General features: G+C 38.5%; 1 protein-coding gene across 1 annotated transcript in view; it reads right to left on the bottom strand.

The window, feature by feature from the left end:
- Gucy1b1 (guanylate cyclase 1 soluble subunit beta 1) overlaps positions 1–15,676 on the bottom strand; it is a 42,803-nt gene that overhangs the window by 21,847 nt on the left and 5,280 nt on the right. Inside the window, exons 3-4 of the mRNA XM_021196028.1 lie at positions 7,363–7,463; positions 4,543–4,661 (exon numbers count right to left, since the gene is read on the bottom strand). Coding sequence (XP_021051687.1) covers positions 4,543–4,661; positions 7,363–7,463 — 220 coding nt within the window. The remainder of the gene's footprint in view (positions 1–4,542; positions 4,662–7,362; positions 7,464–15,676) is intronic.

The following is a 15,676-nucleotide window of genomic DNA, read 5'->3' on the forward strand; positions in this document are numbered from 1 at the left end:
CGCGCGCGCGTGTGCATGAGCATATGTATGTTGGAAAAACCATTCTTGCATATATATATATTCTTGTGTTATATATATATATACACATCTTTGCTATGATGAAATAGATGAACATGCTTGCTCAAAACCTGGTAAAACAGTCACCTGAGCTGTACCTTTAGTAGTAATATTATTGTCATCTGATATGTTTAAGTGGCAGTATCAAAGTTGACATTTAAAAAATGCAGATGTATATTTAATGTAAAGATACAGCAATGTATTTTAACGTATAGATGCAGGATTGTAGCCTGAAAATTGAAAAATAAACATAAATTTACCTTAACTACCTAAAAAAAGTCCAATGTATCTTCTTTTATGTGTCAATTTCAGCCTCACTTCTATCAACTGAAATTCTCATAAAAAGACAAAAAAACAAACAAACAAAAAAAACCATGGATATATTGGAAACTTTATAGAGCTGACTGACCCATTAGAGCTTTGAGGTTATAGAACTGGAATGCTGCATTTCTGGGGCCAAATTACCTAGAATTATCTTTGGTCTTTTAATAGCCTTTTTTTCCCCACCCTGAGTTAACATCTTCATGACTGTTAAGTAAAACCTCTAAAATGTATTATTAGCTGAGCACTAATGTCCACCAAGCCAAAAGTAATCATGAAACATGTAATCAAATCTGGCAACCTGAATCTGTGTTTCCAGGTCATGGGCACTCATTTTTGGATCAGAATAAACTCTCTTAATTCCTTTAAGATGGAAGTTATATTTTTCTTGAAAAACTCTAAAGTTGCACAGTCCCACTTCAAGCAGATGGTCCTTGGTGGAATCATTCCTACTGGATCCGCTTATTGGATGTTTTCTTCCTTCCTTTCTTCTTTTGCTTTTAAGCAATTGGTTCATCCCCCTCCTGCAGCAAGCATCCACTGCAGGGTCTCTGGCCTCCCGTGGTTTACATTCCAGTGAAAGAAACAGGAAATGATGATTCAGTGCCTGAGGCTGGGGACAGCCTGCCTTGAAAGCCTGAGAAAAGCCAGCGACCACCTCTCAAGAAGGGCAGAATTTAGACCAAAGAGTGGAGTCTTCCTGGAAGAAGCAATGAGACCTGGAAGACCAGCTGACTTCACTCTGTGGGTAGGAGTCAGCGCCCTGTCCCAGGCTAAGGCTAGAGTGTGCACACAACCCCAGAGGAAAGAGGGAACATGGCAAATAAAGGAGTCCACAGAGATCAAATTTAACTGTATGTTCTGAGAGGGACTAGAGATGGAGAGTGTGGTGGGAGAAGTCCTCTGCACTGCCTTAAACCTCATATGCTTCATACTGCCAGCAAGCAAGAAAGAATCACTCAAGGGCTCAAAGGAGAAAAGGATAAGATGAGCTAATTTGCATTTTAGACAACTCCTTGGAGGAAAGAGAAGAGACTGGAGAAGTGAGGAAGGCTGTCTAGTCTCGAAATACAGGAAGACTCTTCCTGGAAAGTCTCAGAGAAACGTCAAAAAGGCTGAGTTCTCCAAATTTAGAACTTAGGATAATTTGAAATATTTGGTTATTAATTAAAATTAGGGAGTGAAAAAGAAAGAAAAACTTTCGAACTCTCTGTATGATGAAGCCCAGTTCATCTCACTCTGTGATTGTGGAAGTACATGGTGAAGAGCGTTTTATTAATATATGCTGGAAGAAAAATGTTATATGTAAGCTAGGCTCTTAAAACAATCTGTGAAAACCAGGTGCTTCGCTTTACAACAACAGACACAGGAAAAGGTGCACTGAATTTCTATTTGTTAGACTAACCATAACAAAACCACCTACTTCTAAGTAAAGTATTATCTTACTGTAGTAAATTTGCAATGATAGCATACAGTTGTTAAGTCAAAAATTCACTGTTCAAAAGTAGGAAATAACAAAAACTAGATAGTTTCCAAAATTTTTAGATTTCAGTCATACTCAAGGGTACACAAGATAAAATCATAATTAATTTAAAGATGTCAATAAAGTTTTAATATTAAATTATAAATGATCGATTTTTTATTCTTTTATATCATCTTTGAAACTGGGGGGAGTTACCTCTTAGATCATTTCCAGTGTGAAAGTTCATACCCGATGCTGTGGTCAGGTGAAAGGCCATGGCTGGGAGGCCCGAGGTGAACATACCTCTTCTGTTTTGCCAAACAGGCATTTTGCCAACCTAAATTGTTAACTTCCTACTGATAGATTTGCTCTGTCTTCAGCCTTGTTCAGGGAATCTTCCTTTAGTAGTAATAGTAGTTAACGTGGAGACTGGCTGTTCGAGGTCCTAAGAATACTTGACTTTTGAGTCACTTTGCCCAGTCCTCACTGTGATGACCGTATCACTGCTTCCCCAGCTCAAGGAATATTACAAAAGAGGGGGCAGAGTGAAGGGAACAGAGGCCACACGGTGGGGAGGATGGTCATGAATGCTGGTTTTCCAGCATGCCATGCACACTGGACTCATCATCTCACAGAAGCAGAACCTGTGAACATCCAGTCAGGAATGCTGAAGGGGACTATCAGGCCCTGGCTGTACCTGGAGAGTTGTGAGCTTTTGGTCGTTGAGGTTGCTAAGGAAAAGGTTATCACTGTCTTCAATGATGCAGCCCCTAGCCATGCCCATGGCGGGCAGTCTTAGATAAACCAGTGAGTCAAAACCAATGCAAAACAGAAAAATATGATGGCAGGATGAAGACTTGTTAGGAGGAATTGGGTATTGGTGAAGATGGAGGGGGCCTCAAAAGGTTAGGTGGTGTGGTCGGGGTGTACTACATAATGCAGAAAATTATCAAGTAATAATTAAGCTTTTACAAAGTGTTGAGGAGCTAGTGTCTCTACAATTTGAGAGCACGTAAAAACACCTCCACTGTGAGGTAGGAGATGGTAAAACACAAGTGCATGTAAAATAAAGAAATGAATAAATCTACTGAAATCTGTGATCTGTTGTGTAAATCTAATAATTGAGAATGACATTAAAATGGAGAGCTATTGTAAATTGAAACTTCACTGGTGGGGCTAAAGACGTGGCTCAGCAGTTGTGGGCATTCACTCCGCTAACAGAAGACCAGAATTCAGATCCCAGCACCTACAAAGGTAGTTCACAAAGTCCTTTAACTCCAACTCCAAGGGATCATATGCCCCCTTCTGGCTTCTGGGTACCTGTATCTGTGAGTATATGGACACACACACACACACACACACACACACACACACACACACATACACACACACTGAAAAAGAAAAATCTCTGGTAAGGCGACAGTGGTCAACAAACATTCTTTAAAAATGGACTTTATATTCAAAGACTAAAATCCCTCCAACACTTTGAAGTCTGAAAATTCAATCCATTTGAAATAATCAATTTAAACACCATCAGATTATCAGATTGACTTCAACATTAGTAGCTATTTCATTTGGAAGGGGCATTCTCTCTTTGGATAGCAGGACTTTAGTAAGTCCACAGCTGGAGTCTATAAACCAGTGTTCATCTTGATTTAATGCTGCTTTAAGTTTATAAGAAAAATGTCCCTGTGTAAACAACAGACATTTTGATTAAACACCAGCGTTCTTATTTTGGCTGTTAAATCAATAACGCAGCTGGCCTTGGCGTGGTTTACATTCTCTCAAGACTGGGCTGCAGTTCAGCTCGGACTGTGCTGACATCACTTTCCAGCAGGTCTAGCCTCTCTCAGCAGTCAGGTCGGAGGCACTCTTTGCAACCCAGCTCCATGACGCTGAGCCTTCACACATTCATCCGGAGGGTCTCACAAAAGCCAGAGCTCAAAATAGCACAGGCAGTCCTGAAATAGCCTCTCAGCAAATGGGGAACTTACTAGTACAGACTTCTGTGGTCACTGTTCAGTGCTGTAAGATAAAGGCCTTGAGCGGCGGTGTTTGTTTTTTGTTTTTTGTCTTTTGGGTTTTTTGTTTTGTTTCGTTTTGTTCTTTTTTTTTACCTGAAACCAACTTTGAATTTTCTCATATCTCTTTCTTTCTGTGTTAGATCAACTGATTTGTAACTCAAATGCGATGAATTAGTTCTCCAAAGTGGGATACCTGAAGCGCCTGCTGCTTTCTCCTAATAAGGAGCTCAGGAACTGTTTACTAAATGCGCATACACTGTCCAATGAGAGCTTATAATTAGGAGTATGTTACAAAAAACAAAGACAAAAACAAAAAAACAAAACAAAACAAAAAAACAGATTACATATTGAAAACAAAAGACCACAGCATTAACATGTGTAATTCTTTCTTAAAGGCAATTGAACAGGTCACAATAGACCCTGCGGACTTTAAGAGAATCCTAACTGAAGGCTTGCATATTCAGAGTCAACAACCAGAGACTATAAAAATACATGATTGAAAAATTCTGGAATACCTGTAGAATCATCTAATAATTAGATTTTATGTGAGAATGGTCACTAGGGTTCCTTGCCAGCAGGAAGACACTCTTGTCCAGCTGACTAAATAGAAGTAGTTGAGAGCTCAAATTTAACAACAGGCACTGAGAGCTTTCACTCTCAGGACCTTGAACATCTCACCTGCAAAAACTCCCTGACATTAGATCCCAGGACACGCAAGATGGTATCGTAGCCAGACTCCTGGCAGAAGACAAAAAACATCTTCCCAAACATCTGCAGGATTTCGCCAGCATTGAGGTCTGTTTTGTAGATGAAAAGGAAAGAACAGGCAGAAGACTCTCATGAGAAGAATAAGCACAAGTGTATATGAAAATGATATAAAATATCCACAATTATTGTACAGTGTGAACATAGACTTAGAATCTCTGACCAGCGTATTACAATGCTAACATGTTAATGGTGTAAGTCACACTATTAGTGCTAAAACCATTTTCTCAATTTATATACTAACACACTTATGTTCAATAGTTTTTTATTAAATATTTAGTGTATTGTTTCTTTAAAAAAAAAATTTACTGAAGTCAAGGATACAGCACCGGTAAAATGACTCTATGAAGCTTAGTGACCAGACTTGGATGCCCAAGGTCCACATGGTGAAAGGAAAGAACTGATTCTCAAGTTCTCCTCTGACCTCCATACATGTGATGTGCTACGTAAACATCTGTATATCATGCACACATGTGCACAAGCACAAGCAAGCACACAGCCCCTCCCCCTACACACAAACAAAATAAAGGTAGTAAAATACTTTGTTGCAAAATAACTTTTCTTTATATAAATATGAATATTTAACTACTTATTGCACACAGTATAAATCCTAATATCCTGCTTTTTCTTATAAATGAATCATTAATATTTCATGAAATTTATAGGTGTAACTTTTTTTTAATAAATTTTGACTAACATCTTATTCAACATGGGTACAATAATTTATTCAATGAATCTTTTATTGAGAAGATAGACATTTTATTTTTGTTAATATAAGTAATTCTAGGGAACCAGTTATTTATAAATTTTAGTAAGAAGCAGATCTCATATATCTTCAGTGAAAATTCCTTAACAGTGTGAGAAGGCTGGACAAATGGAGTCTTTGGCAAAGTGCCTGTCTTACAAGTGTGATAAACTGCACTTAGATCTCCAGTGCTCATATAATAACCAGATATAGTGGCTCCAGCACTGGTGGGTTGGAGACAGGTGGATCACTGGAGCTTGGTGACCAACTAGTCATCCAGTCAAACTTTGAATCACAGGTTCAGTGGGAGACCCTATCTCAGAAAGGAAGACGAAGTGACTGCCCAAAATGTGAAATCTAGACATGAAGTCTAGCCCAAATAGATACATCTACAAAACTACTACCTAAGGCTCAGGGATCACTTCAGAAGAGGGACCAGGACTGCAAGATCCAGAGGATTAGGAGTTTGCTGTGAGATTGTCTTTCCTCAATATGCCAGAAACTACACTACAAAGTCTCACCATCATGTCTGCCTAAACAGAACAGGAGTAGGGCAAGAATGACATCATTAGACATGTCAGTGTGGATGGATGGGGGAAGCTCCTGAGAGTTCAACTCTGGACAAAGAGATACGGGCAACTAAGGATGCAGAGATCAGAAGCTACAGTGCGTGCCACAGAAAAGCACACCAATAGATTATTTAATAACAAATTATCAACCTTGAAAACATGGACATACAAGTAACATTATATGGGCTGAACAGGTTGTGCTCATGTAATAAAGAATATATATATATATTCTTAAATCTTAAATATATACATAAATGATGAACAAAAATGAGGCCAAGGGTTAGAAGAAGAGAGGATGGAATATATGTTGGAAGACCTAGAGAAAGGAAACTTAATAGAGAAATGATAAAATTATAATCTCAAAAGCTTCTTTATATATATATATATATATATATATATATATATATATATATATATATATATATATATATATATATATATATTAAATAAGAACAATTGACAAAAACACCTGAAACTGTCTTCTGGTCTCTCATGTGCACATGCATCCAAACACACATGTGGTTCTATATATGCACATACATACAATCACATATACCTTTCACATAAAATATAATTTCAAAAATATATTAATAATAGGAAAAAATTAACAGTTTTAACTGACTTTGATAATATAAAATATCGCAATCCCTCAAAATTTCCTTAATTTATTATTAAATTGAAAATATGTGTTATTTTTTTCTTTAGCTCTACTCTGGACCCAAATGGGTATTTCAGTTTTGCACATTTGAAAATCAGTATTTTAAAAGTTTACTCCATATGTTCTTTCATAACTGCTGTGTGATTTTCTTTTTATTAACCATCTGGTAGTTTTGTTTCTAATTCCTAAATCCTGCAAAGTAGAGATAAGATTTCATCCTCTTCTGTGCAGACAACAGTCGAGGTGTATATAGTCCTCTGGAACATTAGTACTCAGAACAGCTTTACTCCCTGAAACCCGTTTGAATTATATTTTTTTTCAGCCATGGGTCTTATCTGTGAATTTCATTTGTCAGCGGATTGCCTCTCTCTTTTTGCCAGTGCTTCACATAGCATATTACTATAACACATTTGAAGAATGTTTCCTGCATACTACATTTGAGTGCTTACTCTATGGGTGATGCTGAAGTACTGGCAGTAGTTTTTGTTTGTTTGTTTGTTTACTTGTTTTTCCCCTCCATACAAGACCTTGTACAGTGTGGGGGAGGGGGGCAGGAGATTTCCACTTTCAATTTTCTGTTTACTCAACTGCTTATGCTGAAAACGTAGGATTTAGCATAGCCACAGCCGAGCATCATGCATCAACCCACCATGACTGTACAATGAAAACTTGCATAATGGTACACTGTGGTCTTGGAGCACACATTCCTTTATGGTCCTATGTGTAGCTAACACAGAGCAGGAAAGTTGTTTTCAACCTACTGAGGACTTTGCTTGCAGCAGCCACCAGGTCGTATGTTTTGGAATCATCGTATATTATTCTGACAAGAAACTGGCCTTCTTCATCCAGCTGCGCCTCTTTTCTGAAAGAAAATAGAAGAGTGATGGAGAGCAAAGTTGAAATAAGAGCATCTGCCAAAATCATAATGGTGCAAATAATAGATCTATTTCTGAAACAGGATTTGTGGAGGCAAATTTGCTTAAGTCGACGCTGTGTACCTAACAACCCAGTGATTTCAGAGGAATTGCCACATGCTTCCACCCAAATTAAAACAATACATGCAATACATTTTAGTACTCTCATGAATAACACACTGCAATGTAGTTATGTTTAGACTGGGAAATAGTAAATATTTATTGACTCCCTATAGGTGTGGGGCACTGTACTAGGAACTGGAGATGCAGACTTTGGCCAAACAGACTGGAATCCTCTTATCTTGGAACAAATACACTCTAGGGGAGTGGCATGTTCTGGAGAGAAGGCAGAGAGTGGATCTAGAGAGCCAGCAGGGTGTGTGAGCAAGGACTTCCATTTAGGTGACTGTTTGGGGAGGTAGCACAGCCTGCTGAAACTGGCCTGAGGGAGGGTAGAGCCCCTGGATGACAAGGTGGTTTCTGGCCTGAACAGCAGTGATCAGTAGCTGACTGGAATGCGCTGTCGGCCATGGTCTGGGGTGAGAGCAGGAGTTAGGTTTTAAACCCATCAAGTTCGAGAAGCTGAGTGGACTGGTCAAGCCTTCTCATGCATCTTTCACAGATTAAACATAGTAGCTCAAACCATGCACAGTTTGTGAAAAAAAAAAAAAAAGCTGCTTATCATTTCTGAACGGCCATCAAGGAGTCTATAAATAGATTTATTTTGATGGGATTTGGATTGTTTTTCTCAAGGAAACATCCAAACCATCCTTTCAACACTGCTGGGTGGAGAGAGCGCTGACTAGTTCCCAGACGGCGGTCTCCACGTGAGATTCGCACACAATGTGGAAGTGAGGTGGGTTGAGCTATCTCTGCCTCAACCCACCTCACTTGAACCCCTGTACCCAGACACTGGCACAATGACATTTTCAAGGTGGGCCGCAGGCACACTTCCCTCAGGAGCTGTTCTGTCACAGCTGCTGCTTTCTGTTTATTCAAGGAAAATCTCCCCAGTTGAGTCGTCTCGTATGCATGACTTAGCATGGGAACATTTGCAAAGATGGTCTATGTTCTTCAGAGCATATAATTTATGATTTTGCTGTAATTATGCATAGTTGGGAAGTTGGCCTCCTAATATTGACAAGGCCCTGGATCCCATTCCCTGTACCAAGAAAACACAATTTCAGAGCTCAGAATTTATTAGTTGGGTGAAGTTAAACAAATCACATATATAGAATGAGGATGAAAACCTAGCTTTCCTAAAATGAGAAGCTGAATGTAACTGGCCTCCCATGATGATAATGACACAAAGTCATGTGACTTTATGATCAAAGCCATTAAAGCAGTCCATATTTATTAAGCTAGAGCTTCACATACTTGCATTCTCAGTTATTGACTCATATGTCAAGTGTGACCTTATTCTACATTCCAAGAATACATAACTATCAAGTGAAAGGAACATAGTTCTCCAAAGAGCTTATATCTTTTTTTATCATACATTGGAACAATATGGAAAAATGCTAAACATTTGATGTACAGATGGGTACTCTTTGATAATGCAGTGATTCAAGCTAGGTGCTCTTATTGCTTATTATAAGAATTAATAAGGCACAGGGAAGAAAAAAATAAAAACGAAATAACAAGCTTCCCTTAGCCTGAAATAAGTACTCTCAGTACTATATCAAGTTGTTCACATTTGAATATGTAATGCTTTTTAAGGCAGCCAACTTCAATGTCATCTTTGATGGCTATCTTTTCAGTTCAACAAATACTCTTGGAAACCATGACTGCACAAATTCGCATTGTTCAAATACACTGAAGTCTTAGTAGTGAGGTACAGTGATTTTATTGTCTTTAATAATTATAAATAGTAACATTACGAGGAATATATTTGTAGCTAATTGTATTTTTATAGAGAAACAAAATAAATTCCTAGAAATGGAATTGGCTGTTTTGAAGGCCAAGACTATGTCAATTTTGTTATTTTTCCAATTTTCTTTTTATTGTGAACCAACTCTATTGTCCACATGGGAATTTAGTAACATCTGACCTAAAATATACTAATAAACTATGTATAAATGTTAATCAAGTCTACAACAAAATATGTGCTAATTCATTATAGTCACCAATTCGAAATGAATTAAATCGAATCTTATAATTTTTCATAATAAGCTTATGTTCTATAAAACACCCGCCAATCCATAGTAACCCTTAAATGAGTGAGAAGTATCCACACTTCATATGTAGAAAACAGAGAAGCAACCTTTTCCAGAGGCCGCTAACCAGACCCACATCCTCTCTGTTTATTGAAACAAGCTCCTTTATCTCTTAAGCATTCCTTCCTAAAATGATCCTTGGCTCCCTGGAGGGGCTAAAAACAGAGTAAGCAGAGTGTAGACCAGGAAGCATCTTCTTGTGGAAATGTCGTGCTGAATTCCATTGAATTATTCAGACTCTTATTTGCATTTATCTCTGAAACCTTGGGGAATAGCCAGTTGTGCGTTTTCTTTTTTATTCCCTGCCCCAGATGTTTTTCCACACATATTCCAGGTCTTTCATGCTCTAGGCTCTTTTTCACAGCATCTTGGTATGTCAATAAAAAAAAAAAAAAAAAAAAAAAACTATGAAAGATACCAGCCCTCATTGACTGGTATTGTTATTGTAGAAAGAAGTAATATGTAAAAAGTGTTAAATTCCATACTACGTTATAGCATGGCATATGCTTCGAGACAAGAACACAAGGTAGACAGGATAAGAATGGGGGAAGAAAGAGACAGCAGTGAGATTCCACATTCCATACAGGGGCATTGGGGTCTTCAGGGATGATGTGCCATTTGGGACGTGAAGAGATGCAGTTGCTGTCTGCCACCATTCACCCAGACTGCTGGAACCAGTACTCTCCTCTACGAAGACCATCCATCATCTCCTTCTGTATTCAGGGGAAACACTAACTAGAGAATCACAGACACACACCCCCCCCCCCGGGCAAATGTGGCTGGATAACAGATTAACCTGAGCAGGAACAGGCATACATAATGATGAAGGGGAGGCAGGCAGTATACCCTGCAGCTGCTACTGAAAATGTCTTGTCAGTGTTCAGCACCTCTCCTACATTCCTCACAGATTCCTATGTATCTGGCTTCTTGCTGCCTAATGCCTTAGTCACCATGTGGTACACAGAGGTGATTAACACTTCCACTCCTTGTGCTCTTCATAATGGATCCCCCCAACACCCTCAGTCAGCTCTCTAATGACAGACCTGCCACATTACTAGGTAGAAACTTTAATGACTCTCCTGCTTCCATTTCTGCTAAAGATTCTCTCTCTCCATAGTTTGGGAGAATTTTTCCTCCTTCAGTTGCTATTGATTGAAATCAGAGAAGGTGATCAGCAAATATAAGAAAAGTTAGGAAGCAATTTAGTAGATAAATTACATAAGCAACATACATAATTCAAGTTATGGAGCTTTAAAGTTCTTCATCTCTTACTTCCTTGCCCCATAATATTTATACTTTTAAAAGCTAATACTGAGTACTCATATCTCTATCTACTATATATACCATTTCTAATAATTTAACATTTTTTTATATGTAACATTTTCTTGGAGCTTGACTTACCTAAATCCAGGTTCTCTCACCATCTTTCTAGAATCAATTTTTCAAAATCATCTTAGCATCAACTTTGCTCAATTTCTGCATCACGTGAAGAAGCCATGGGCTTCTCTGGGATTCATAATTTGAAATTTTCTCTAACATTAAATATTTTTAACATACTTTTTATTTATTTTGCTTATCTCCCTTGTATTTGTTTGTTTGTTTGTTTGTTTGCTTTTTCTAAATAATGAGTCAGAAGTCTTTCTGCACAGCCTCTGCAAAATAAAGAACTACAGCTCTCCTGTATGTTGCTGGACTAGTCTGAGGGCATCCTGGGGTTTCATCCCATGTCTTTTGCAGAGCAAATGTATGCACTCTCCTGCAGTTACCACCGGGATGGGACTGTAAGCACAACCATCCTCTGTTTGACATAGAGCTACAGCAGTTGAAGAAGCCAACTGTGAAGGCCATAGGGGAGGGAGAAAGAATGTCCAGAGGAGAGGTGAGAGGAGAAGAAAGGCTAAGAGAATGCAGAGGAAATGTGCAGGGGCGAGGCAAGGGGTGCAATAGTCAACTCAGAAGTTTCCACTCTGCATAAAAGAAAGCAAGTGTGCACTGTACTGATCTGCCAGTAAAATGTATGAACTGTAATTGGTAAAAGCAAGAACTCTTCTTTTATGTGACTTAGAATAGTGATTAAATCCTCAGATGGGAACAAAATGATAACAGAATCATATGTTCTCTGCCACAGTAATGCATTATACATAGGTGCCACATTTGCCCTAGAACAATTCATTTTCTGTCCACTCTTGGTGATTGATAGTTGTTGAAATGGAAGCCAATTTTTCATTTCTACTAGTTACCTCCAAAAATGGGTAGTGGGTAGTTTTATCAGAATGGTGTTTGGTGGGTTGGCTGAAAGGCTCGCCTGATAAATATATGCAGACACATTTTAAAAGAAGGGAAGGAATTGCTCAAATCAACTTTCCATAAATTATTTCACACTGTACTATAAAACAAGCTGTCCAATACAACTGTATAAGAACATACTTCATGTTTCACATTAAGAATATTTTATACATCTTAAAGAAAAAAATAATGGGATATATAAAGTGTCCAAAATGGTCAAGCATCATTTCTCACAATTCTGTTGCAGGAGCTTCCTCTTGATGTCGTGTATGAACAGCAAAATGATTGACTCCACATCCTACCCTGAGCTGCTGCTACTGTCAGTTGCCCAGCAAGGGGACTCCTGGTACAGTCTGTGCCTTTAGGTAAAGATGCTTCCCATGGAGGTCTCAAAACAAAGGTGAGCTCCAACCAATTTTACACTTGTCAGACCATCTAACACCCCAAATGCTACTGATCCTGGAGCCTTACTGGTGCACACAGATTTAGTCTGTATAATAAATACTAGGAATGCCCAGAAGAGAGGGAGGGAAGTATATTAAACACTGAGCTGTATCTAGTCATTATGAAAATTAAAATGTTCCATTAGAAGCCACAGACAATAATCATAGGCCCCATTGAAACTGCATGTGGATTTTTTTGTAAGTAGCAGGGGAAATAGCTGCAATATTTTCATTATCTAATTACAAGTATTTTAATAAATCTCTGAACCCCCATGGTGAGATTCCAGTGTGAAGAATTTGGCCAAAGGAGAGACAGACCTTTTACGTCTAGAATCACATTCCATTTCAAACCTTAATTGAAGGTTGGTTCCCATAAGTTAACCTGCCATTCATCCATGCTTCAATGAATGACAAATGGGTCTCAATTTTAAGAAAAATAATGCCATCATTCTAGGCAGATTGGGCGCAGAGGCTGTTGTGGAGTTCTCACGGTTACTATCCTGACATAGGAGATACATCACAGCGATGGCTGCTGCTCTGAAAGCCACTCACATATATCTTAAATAAGGGCTTTCTACAGCCTTATTAAACAGATGAACCCACTTCACCATCAACCCTGCTTGGGGAGCACTTGACGTCATAGTTCCTCTCAAAGCAAGCAATCTGTTCAAAATTTAGAAGGGTTTGATTTTCTTCAACACATGTGATGGTTGGTAAATAAAAACACCTTCCAATCATTGTAATAAAAGTCATTGTACATATGCCAAAACATTCCAAGAAAGCAAATAGAAATACAGAAGACCTGAGCCCACATGTAGATGGTTAGAGTCCTTGCTAAATCAGTCCATGCTGAAAAGCAGAGTGCAGTTTCTTGTTGGGAGAAAACCCATGCTGGGATAATTAGCAGTCTGTCACAGTCCTTACTCTGTGAATAGCTATGTGTTTAAGGAGGTTGTTTAATGTTCCCTGTTCTCTCATTTATAATATGACAATAAGGAATGAATATGACAATTTAGTGACGTTATGAGTGTCCAATATAAATGAGATAGTGCATTCAAAATGGAATGGCATTGTCTCAAACCTAACTGCAGCCTGACATATATTTCTCAGCAGTGGCTTCAACTAGCATCCTACAAATTAAGGATCTAGACACACACACACACACACACACACACACACACACACACACACACACACACACGATAAATATGTGTTATTCACATATTCCCTATTTTATTCAATTAATACAGTAAAACAATTCACATACATTGTATGTATCATTTTCATGGAGAAAGAGAGAAATAGAGACAGGTGTAGGAAAGGAAGGAAGGGGGGGAGAATCCATAGGTTTTTCTCTAAGAATAGTAAAAAGGCCAGATTCTAGTGAGGTGGGTCAGATATTAGATGAATTATTCCAAGCATAATTTCAACTAACTCATGTACTAGGAAGGGAAGGTACAATGCTGGACTCATGAGATGGTTCCTTCCACAGCACTCACTGTGCTATATCAAAGCTGAGAAGGAGATATTTACAGAACCAAGAGGGGGTATGGAAAGAAAGGAGCCCTAACTGGGACCATGAGTTCCAAACTCTAAACCCCAGCATGATTCAGTAGCTGAGATCAGTCCACAAGGAAGGATGCTCAGGATAAATGGGATAATGCATATTGACTTTAGCCTCAGTTAGAGTGTCATACTTAGATCTTGCCATCTTTGACATAGTTTATGAAGAAAAGAAAGTCTTATATTTTTCGAGACACAAGTAGTAATCTCAGCACTATTCTCCTACTGTCTCTTCTTCAATGCCCAAAGAAGCAAAGCAGGGAACACAAAAGCTGCAAGACTTCAAGCCTGCACTGTCACCAGGGAACTGAACTAGAGAGATTCTTCTTTATAGTACTCATTTCCTTAAGTGTGCTTTCCTGTAGACATCTGCGTAGCATCAACCCCCAACTATCATGTTAGACAGAAACATTTGCCAGGTCCCCAATTCTAGAGGGATAAAAAAAAAAGGAATACAAAGGACATCACTCTTGCAAACGGCAGCCATGTTTAGTTAATGTTTGCTGCCATCAATTCTTGACTTAGTAAGAAAGAAAGCAGGGGCTTTCTGGTTTCTCTTAGACTCCTCATTGGAATGGACAAAAACACACCAAGCTAATATCATTCTGGTATACATTTAACACACAAAAAAAGAAGAATATAAGGCAATGAATACTGCCCAAGACCAGCCAGGGGGTTGCTGCAGATCATAAAAACAAACCAATCAAAACAATGCTATGGCCTGCCTTACCATACAAGACCCAAACTGTTCCCAAAGTAGTCTGGGTTCTAGAAGACCCAATTCAGACAGCTCACCAGCAACTGTGTGAGGTGGTTCACAATTAGGCATTCAGTTCCCTAGCATCAAGCAAACATACACATTGTGTCTTCCTCTGGCTTTCAAGGTAACTTGGAAGAATTTCCTACAGAAAAATGTCTCATTCCTAACCCAGATCGTATTTATTTAATTTATCTATATTGTAGTCTTTATATAATTTTGTTTAATTATTTTCCATGTGTTGTTTTGAGTAATAAAACAAATATGTTGTATTTATATTAGGTAACTTCTCTTTGGAAAATCCTTCTAGGAGTATGAAGCCTGGTATCAGAGGAATGGTCCCTTCCTACACATAATGCTCTTGACAGTCATTTAATTTCTTCAAAATGCAACATCATCGTGGAAAAAAGAAACACAACAATGACAAGCACACTGAGCTTGAAAGTCATTTCCTTCTTCCAATGGATGTTACAGGGCTCAGCTGAAAATATATACAGAGGAAACAACTCTAGAAGGTGTAAATAGCTTTATAATATGAAGTGTCATCCATATTTAAAAACACATAGGCTTTTTCCTACTTGAACTGTGGTATAGAGATATGTAGAAATATAACTCATTCCATCACGAATGTGAAAAGGCAAAAGGGATTAGGGGCAGGGAAGTGGCTTAAAGAAACATGTAGATGGTATAGTGAAATAATCATTTTCTAATAATCTGTAGAATGTGGAGGATGAACCCATAACAGACATGGCAAGAGGGTTGTTTTAGAGTAGGGCAAGAGAAGATTATAAGAACCAGGGGAAAACTCCATATGACCTAGCACAAGGCAAGGCCTGGGCCAAGTAGTGGGAGTGGGTGGGTAGGGGAACAGAGGTGGGGGGAGGGGTATGGGAATC

This window comes from Mus pahari, chromosome 4, assembly GCF_900095145.1.
Source record: "Mus pahari chromosome 4, PAHARI_EIJ_v1.1, whole genome shotgun sequence".
Lineage (NCBI taxonomy): Eukaryota > Metazoa > Chordata > Mammalia > Rodentia > Muridae > Mus > Mus pahari.